At 33.7% G+C, this 9,452-nt stretch overlaps 1 protein-coding gene across 1 annotated transcript; it reads left to right on the forward strand.

Annotated features, from left to right (window-relative positions):
• Positions 1–7,115: 7,115 nt before the first annotated feature.
• Positions 7,116–7,925, forward strand: LOC150038377 (peptidoglycan-binding LysM domain-containing protein). Its single transcript, XM_090309392.1, is given in 2 exon segments — positions 7,116–7,608; positions 7,610–7,925. Coding segments are annotated over 2 exon segments (360 nt in total). The 5' UTR covers positions 7,116–7,270; the 3' UTR covers positions 7,632–7,925.
• Positions 7,926–9,452: the final 1,527 nt, after the last annotated feature.

The raw sequence follows: 9,452 nt of genomic DNA on the forward strand, positions 1-9,452 counted from the left end.
CGTCAATCAAGGAAACCTGAGAGCCACCCTCGGCACAGCCAACTTCAGTGACCCACGCTTGAACCAACTTCTCAATCAGATAACCTCCATTAAACTTGATCACAGGAATTTCCTCCTATGGAAAAACTTGGCGCTTCCAATTCTTCGGAGTTACCGACTCGAAGGACACCTGGCTGGACAAAAGGTTTGTCTCCCAATGTTTCTGCAACCTACAATCGGTGAGAGCATACCGACTGGATCGACTGGAGCAGGAGCTGCTCCACGCAGCACAAAAGGAAGCTTCGGCAATGGTGCTTCCAGCTCGTTAATAGCACTTGAGGTAAATCCTCAATACAAAGCATGGATGGCTGTAGATCAACTCCATAACACCAGAGGTTGCCATTCAAGTGATGGGATGTGAATGTGCAAGGGATCTATGGACCAGCATTCAACAACTCTTTGGTGTTTAATCCAGAGCTGAAGAAGATTATCTGAGACATGTGTTTCAAACAACCAGGAAAGGTAATTTAAAAATGGAAGAGTACCTTCGAACTAGGAAAATGAATACTGACAATCTCGAGCAAGCTGGTAGTCTTGTGCCACCAAGAGCTCTTGTTTCACAGGTACTACTAGGACTTGATGAAGAGTACAATGCCATTGTGGCCACGATCCAAGGGAGAGCGGACATGTCGTGGCTTGATATGCAGTTAGAACTTCTCCTGTATGAAAGGAGATTGGAACATCAGTCAAACCAAAAGACGATAGTAGGCTTCAACCAAGTCAGTAATGCATCAGTGAATATGACAAACACTAGACATGTCAACCAAAATAACAAGACCAATAGTAGTAATCAGTCTATTGGGGGAGGACAACGAGGTGGTGGTGGCCATGGCAGAGGTCGAGGCAGGGGAAGAAACAACAACAAATCTGTGTGTCAAGTCTGTGGGAAGGTAGGACACATAGCGTTCTACTGCTTCAATAGGTATAACAGAGATTTTGTTCCCAATTCTCCTCAAAACAAGGGACAACCCTTCCCCAACAACCAGACCAAAAACACACAACCTCACCCACAGCCCTAGCCACTGCTTATGGAAGCAACCCCTTTCTAATAAGACAAGAAAATATGACTGATGCAAATTGGTATGCTGACAGTGGTGCCTCCAATCATGTTACCTCAGACTTCAACAATCTTGGTAATCCGACTGAATACTCAGGTACTAAAGCAGCCATTATAGCTAATGGTAATACTTTAGAAATTTCTCATGTTGGAACTACATGTCTGTCTAGTGATGCCTGCAATTTGAAACTGAATGATATGTTATGTGTGCCTGCCATAGCAAAAAATTTGGTCAGTATATCTAAGCTAACAAAAGACAATTACGTGTTTATTAAATTTCACACGGATTACTGTCTTGTTAAGGATAAGGGTACGAGACAATCAGTAATGAAGGGAATGCTTAAAGATGGACTATATCAGTTAGAGGGTGCAGAAGTCAGCTCAAAGCCAGTAGGAAACGGAATACCATCACAACCAGTGCATAAGAATAAAGATCTTTCTGCTCTTAGCATATCTTCGAAGCATAGGGTGTCTAAGGTTACATGGCATAGAAGGCTTGGCCATCCTTCATAAAAAATACTAGAGTTTATTATCAAAGGTTGTAATCTCCCTATGTTATCTAATGAATAGCTCAAATTTTGTGATTCTTGTAGCTATGGCAAATCGCATTCTTTAGCCTTCTCTAACTCTATCTAAAGAGCATCTGCAACCTTTGAACTTATACATACTGATTTGTGGGGTCCAGCTCCTCTCTTGTCTACAGATGGGTACAAATATTATGCTATCTTTGTTGATGATCACAGTAGGTACACATGGATTTATCTTCTGAGGTTAAAAAGTGACACACTGGCAGCTTTTCAACACTTTCTCACCATGATACAAACTCAGTTCAATACACTGATCAAGTCCCTACAGTCGGATAATGGTGGAGAATTTTTCAAGATACACAACTCACCGATCGTTTACCTTCGTCGTCCACTGCCCAATCTTCACCCAATACTGTCTCACACCCTGTACCCATGTCTACTCATCCCATGATTACCCGAGGAAAGGCAAGCATCTTCAAACCCAAAATACTATCCTCCCAAACCCAGAAAGACTGGTCTCTAACTGAACCTACTCGCGTCAGTGATGCACTCAAAACTACGCAGTGGAACAAAGCGATGAGTGATGAATTTCAAGCACTGATGAAAAATCAGACTTGGACTTTAGTTCCTCCATCACCATCGATGAACGTTGTTGGTAATAAATGGGTATTCAAAATCAAACGAAGTCCTAATGGCTCCATTATACGCTACAAGGCATGCCTCGTAGCAAAAGGCTTCCATCAAAACCCGGGCATTGATTTCTTTGAGACATTTAGTTTAGTGGTAAAGGCATCCACCATCCGGATCGTCATTAGCCTTGCTGTATCCAAAGGGTGGCACCTGAGACAGTTAGATTTCAATAACGCCTTCCTTAATGGTGTCCTCGATGAAGAAGTTTACATGTGCCAACCACAAGGATTTATTGATCCTCAACTACTAAATCATGTATGTCGTTTATAGCCATATATGACCTCAAAACAAGCGCCAAGGGCCTGGAACAACACACTGAAAACAGCACTATGTAGCTGGGGCTTTCAGAATGCTAAGCCTAATACATCTCTCTTCATATATCAAGCACTTCTACCTTGATACTATTACTGTTGCGGGTAATCAACAACTTGTAACAGCCTTGGACTCTAAGTTTGCTCTAAAAGATCTTGGCCAATTCCATTACTTCCTTGGAGTCCAACTGCACACTGTCCCCAATGGAGTTCGACTGGATCAGGAAAAGTATGTCGAGGACCTACTTAACCGCCTTGACCTTGGAGATCTAAAACCGGCACCCTCTCCGAGTGTTCTAAACAAGAAACTCTCCATCTCCGATGGCACTCCTCTTGAAAATCCCTATATCTATCGAAGCATGATTGGCCCCCTACAGTACTTAACCACCACAAGACCTGACATTACATATGTGGTTAATCATCTAAGTCAGTACTTAAAGCAACCTACGGACGTTCACTGGTAAGCGGTGAAGAGAGTACTAAGATATGTAAGTGGCACTCGATACTTTGGCCTCTATATTCAACATGGGTCCGACCTGTCAATTTCGGCCTTCTCCGATGCTGATTGGGCAACCAACATAGACGATCGAAATTCAGTTGTTGCTTATTGCATCTTCTTTGGAGATAATCTTGTCTCTTGGTTCTCAAAGAAAAAATTCGTTGTCGCCCGATCCAGCACAGAGTCTGAATATAGAGCACTCACTCATGCCTCTGCAGAAATCATCTAGATGCAACAACTACTATCTGAGATTGGTGTCAAACATAAGGCTCCAGTCTTGTAGTGTGACAACCTCAACGTCGGTGCTCTAGTCGTCAATTCGATGTTTCATGCACGGACCAAGCACATTGAGATCGACATTCACTTCGTTCGTGATCAAGTCCTCAGTGGTCAGCTTGGTGTTCGTTATGTACCATCCTTCGACCAAATCGCTGACTGCCTCACCAAGACCTTAACACACTCACAGTTCTTCCACCTTCGATCCAAACTCGGTGTAAATGAGAGGGGGGGGGGTAATTAAGGATGCCAACACATAAAATACAGTCTTACCTCTCTACCAAAAGAATAAGGTTTACCAAAGGAATATGTTGGTTACAACAAAGTGTCTAACCATTTGTTTTGTTGAGTTATTTTTGCATTCCCAAATTAGGGATTCCATATTGTATAAATACATCACCTATGTACATTTCAACACACAAGAAATTATAAAAGAAAAGTTGGCTTGCCACTATCGTGCACTGTCTGAGTTATCGTCTGCCTGATTGAAACTATCATTTTCCTTTTCTGATACTATCGTCTACCTCCTGACGCTATCGTTTTACACGATATCGCCTACCCCCTAACGCTATCGTCTACACGATATCATCTATCGCCTACCTCCTGACGCTATCGTCTACACAATATCTTCTATCGTCTATCTCTTGACGCTATCGTCTACACGATATCATCTATCTCTTGAAGCTATCGTCAACCTCCTTCAGACGTCATTGTCTACCTCCACCAAACGTTATCTTCTATCTTTTGACGCTATCGTTTACCTTGTCTAAGTGCTATCGTCAGCCTCTTGACACTATCGTCTAGCTGTTGATGTTATCATCTACCTCTCCAGCACTATCGTTTACTGTCCAATTGTATACCTCTTCAAACGATAACAAGCACTTCGACTTGCCGCGTGAGTCAACCATATCATTCAACCTCACATTCTAACTTGATAGACTACTATCAGTGTGGTCTATCACAGATAGACTATGATATATTGCTATTAGTTATAAATATTTTTAGTAGTTCTGTTATAGTTCTGTCATTTAAAATAATTTTCTTTATTATTATTTTTTTTCTTTTTAGTTAAAAGGGCCAAATTGTGTATTTAAAAAGTTGAACCAATTAATTAATTTTAAAAATTTATAAAACCTAGATTGAACTTAAAAACACTTTTTTTTCTCTACAAATTAAAGTGAAATACTCATTATAATTTTTTTTTAAAAAAAAAAGAAATCATTAAATTCCGATTGGAATTATATTGTTTGGTGAAGGAATTTGCTTAAGTCGTTGACCAAACACGCGAAATATAATAAGATTGCACAACTTGGCATGTTGCTGTTATATGCATTTGCCACCCACAAACCACTCTCCCCCTACACCACCAAAATCAAAACCTTTCGGCATTCTACAGCCCACGTGTCAAACTTCTAGTGGACTTACGTGTTTATTCATCTAGATTTTTCCCTTACGTCCACGGCTTATATTATTAATGTAAATTATCTAAGCCTAATCCTACCTTATAATAGTTATATTTATTAAAGAAATGAAATTAAAAAAAAAAAAACCTTATAATCATTTAGCCACGTAAAGTTGGTTAAATTAACGTCGCGTCTGGAAACATTATTTTAGTTTATTTTATTTCATAAAAAATACGTACAACTTATATCAATAATTTTTTTGTTTTATTTCATAAAAAATTTGAAACCTTTTAGGTCCTTAATTTAGTTTCTTTTTAAAGAAAACTAAAGACCCGTTTGATAAAATTCTCATTTCCTGTTTTCTGTTCTCTATTTCCTATTTTATGTTTCTTCTTTTTTGAGAACAAGAAACAAGAATATGTTTGATAACTATTTTTTTTTTTTTTTAACATTATAATATAAGAAGAGAATATATGTCATACATTAAACATCGAAAAAAAATATTATCAAAAGTTTATGTCATCTAATACAAGTAATTCCGGTAAAAACTAAATATAATAATAAATTGTATCATATCATCTCTAACTTGAGTCATTTGTCTTAAATGAAGTTAAGTCAAATCCAACTTAATTATATTGTTATGTAAATGATTAAAATTAAGCTAAATGAATGTGTCAGTCAAAAAAAATTATATATATTAAGTCAAATCCAACTTAATTATATTGTTATGTAAATGATTAAAATATATAGCTAAAATATTAGAATTAAGATAAATGAATGTGTCAGTCAAAAAAAATTATATATATCGTAAAAGTCTACTCAATTTCATATATACTAAAATATTAGAATTAAGATAATATATAAACATGCATATTGCAAAATTTAATAATCAAAAGTTGAAATATAAAATATATATATATATATATATATATATATATATATTGAAAATTAAAGTAATATATGGGAGCATTTTAAAATTTAAAATTAAAATTATAAATATAGCAAAATTATTTTTGAAAATGTAAAATTAATAAAGAAAATAAATGAAATATAAAAGATGGGGATAAATATAAAAAACAAAGAATAAATAAAAGTGTCTCTTGAAATTTGAAATATAGAAAAATTAACTACCTATTGAAAATTAAAATAATATATAAATCTAAATATCGGAGAATTTTAAAATTCAAAATTAAAATAAAATATAAATATAGCACATTTTTTAAATTATAAATAAAATATGAAAGATGAAAATAAATGTAAAAGAAAACAAATTAAAAGTGCCCATCTTAGGCTTTGAACATGCAAAATTATCAATAGGGGAAGGATGCATTTCGTTAAGTAAAAGAAATAGTTTAATATAAGATAGAAATAGGAAAAAAAATTACTTTTTGTAATTTCTCAAAATTTGTCATTTTTTAGCAACGTTCTTCAAATTTTAGAAATAAGTAACAGAAACGGTTATCAAATAAATCTGTTTCTTAAAAGATGAGAAACATAAACAAGAAAAAGAGACAGGAATGTTATAAAACGGGCCACTTCGATCATTTTACTTTCAGAATAATTTTAGGATTTTTTTTTTTTTTTTTTTTTGAAATATAAAAAATAAGAAACTTATTTAACAAAACCAGACAATTAAAAATGAACCCAAATAAGATTGGAGAACCTTTTTTCCCTGCTTTGCGTTGACCTTCCATGCTTCATTTTCACGTGAAAAGTTGAAGATCACATTGATTTATATGAATAATTATATTAATTAAAATAATAATAATAATAATAATAATAAAGTAACTTGCAGTTTCGTACAATATATTTATTTAAATTAGGTTAAATGTCAAAGTTTGGTTGTAGCGTAGTATGTATTCGGTAATTTCTTTCAAAATTGTGTAACTATCATGTACTTGCTTAAAAGAGGTCCTAAAATTGCTTTCAAATTTGAGTCTATTAAGTTTAAATAACTTTTAAACTATTCATTAGTTTGGTAACAATGAACAAATTTGATTTCAAATATTTGGCAACAAACAACAAAAAGTATTAGTTATTAGTTAAAATGATAAGTACCTATTAAACACTACAGATCAAATATTTAAAAAATCAAGAATCTACTGAAAGATATATATAGATATGTATAAAATAAGGAGAAGGTGAAAGGAAGGTAAAATTGAACCTCAAAAGTAATGTAGAATAATAAATATATAGTTAGGTCCTTATTAGTAATTAGAAAGAGTATGTATATTATAATGGTTTTGCCGTTTGGGAGAAATTGAGACAAGTTGAAACCAATCCAAAATGTAGAACACAAGTGGACGTAAGCTCAACGTCCCAACCAAAATCCCTCTTTTAACTTTTCTTCTCTCTTATCATAAACTAAAACCACTTTATAAATACTTACTTTAATTTCTCCATCTCCATTTCATTTTAAACTCTCTTTCTCAAAAATAAAAGAAACAAAAAACAAAAAATCCACCACCATGCCCCGCGTCTCTATTTGCAGAAGTAGGCCACAGTCTTCACGAACCCTAATCGACGCCGTCTCCTGGTACTGCGCCGTCGGCCTGTTGGGCCTGATCTTGATTGGGTCCATCAGAGAAACTTCGTCCTCTTCCTCCTCCTCCGATGACCGGTTGCTGATCAGAGGGAACTTGGAGACGGGGCGGCCGTGCGATGAGATTTATGTGGTGGGAGAAGGAGAAACGCTTCACACCATTAGCGACAAGTGCGGTGACCCGTTTATCGTGGAGCGGAACCCGCATATCCATGACCCGGATGATGTCTTCCCCGGTTTGGTTATTAAAATTATCGCCTCCCATAAACCTTCCAACTTCGGATTAATCCAACCTGCTTAATTTTCATCCTTTTCTCTTTTTTTTTTTTTTTTTTTTCTAAATAATTTCCAATTTCCAAACCAATAATTTAAACTCTTCCCGGAGTTTTCAGGCAAATTTATACCCCCACCCCAAAATATATACATATATATAAGCTTTAGATTTTTTTGGAATTATAATTTCCCAGACACAGACTTGTATGTATTTTCTTTCTCAGGGATATAGAGGTAAAATATGGCTCATCATCTTTCTCTTGTATGTACAAATATCCTAATTAATATATATATATATTTAAGAGAAAGAATATGTCTATTTGTAATTTGTCTTTTTTCTTTCTTTTATTTTTTATTTTTACTTTCAAATATCTAAATTTAATAAACAAAATATATATGAACTATGGTCATTTCAACAGTAACTCGCATTTTTACGGTAGCTCAATTTTTCTAAATATTGCTTTTCAAAGGTAATAAATTATAGTTAATTTTTATGCTGTAAGCTCTTATATGACTTGATTGGCCTACTCCTAGAGCTCTTACTTTTATGATTTATTAATTGATATTTCTAATTATATTCAAAGTTCAAACAAATAAAATGTGACGGTTCCTAGTAATGTTATGTATAATTGAATCAATTTATCAAATTCGAGTCCATATATCATCAATTAAAATATTAGATATTTGAATTGCTTAGCAATGGAATGATGTTTAGATTAATTAATTTTCATAATTAAATATTATCACATATTGTATAGCTCATTAGGCAAAACATGTAATATTTTTAGCTTTAGTTGTAGGTTTGGCCCCTACATTTGTTGAATTTTTTAAATCAATAAATTCAGTATCATCAATTCCATTCAATATATATACAAATAATATGGTTCATAAGAGCATAAGTTAGTGAATAAAACAATAATTCGTAGATTGATGGTTTAATTGTTCAACTAATTGAATTGTAAATAATTAAAAAAACTATAATAGTTTATTTTTTTTAAAAAAAAAAAAAAAGTATGCGTAAGAAAATTATAATAAATAAATAAGAGGGCCGAACATTTGGCGGTTGCAAAACAAAGCAACGGATTCGCTTCTGAAACTAATTGTAGTAAGCAAGAAACCGTTTTTTGTATTGTATACGCTACCATAAAACTGATTATTCAGATTTTGTCTTCTTCTATTTTTTGAATTATATTACCAATATTCTTTTAAAAAAATTGTTTAACATTACACATTGAACCAACACAAATATCGACTTATAGTCTTAAAATTTAGAGGTCGTATTAACTAAGATATCAAACTAATAATTGTATCATTTTAAACTAGAGTTTTTATAAATGAACCTAAGCTTTCATAATTACACAAATTTTGATTCGTAGCTATTTTTATTTGATTCTATTTAAAATCAGCTCAAAATTACTTATAAATTTGTTCTACATGATCGAATTCCACTAAAAGTAGCAAATCATGTGATTGTAATTCTTTCTAAATAAGTCTAAGCAACATAGAGGAAGGCAAGCAAATGTAAAGTTGTACATTCAAATTTAATAAAAAAATTGCAACTATCGATTTAGATTATGACATTTCTCTATAATATATAATAATCACCGTATACATCTAAAAAAAAGTCTCATGCATGTGTGAAATTTATAAATTAACGATCTTAAAACAAAATTCTATTGGATTCTAAATTAATTAACTTATGAAAGTTCAGGGTTTGTTTGGGATGTGTGTGCTGCTTGGGATGAGGTATGTTTGTCGAAAGTTGAAGGGGGTTTGGATATTCATCATACTTCTTTTTGGAATGTGGCGGCTATTTTGAAATTATTATGGTTATT

Source organism: Benincasa hispida, chromosome 1, assembly GCF_027475165.1.
Source record: "Benincasa hispida cultivar pf3 chromosome 1, pf3_genome.v1.1, whole genome shotgun sequence".
Lineage (NCBI taxonomy): Eukaryota > Viridiplantae > Streptophyta > Magnoliopsida > Cucurbitales > Cucurbitaceae > Benincasa > Benincasa hispida.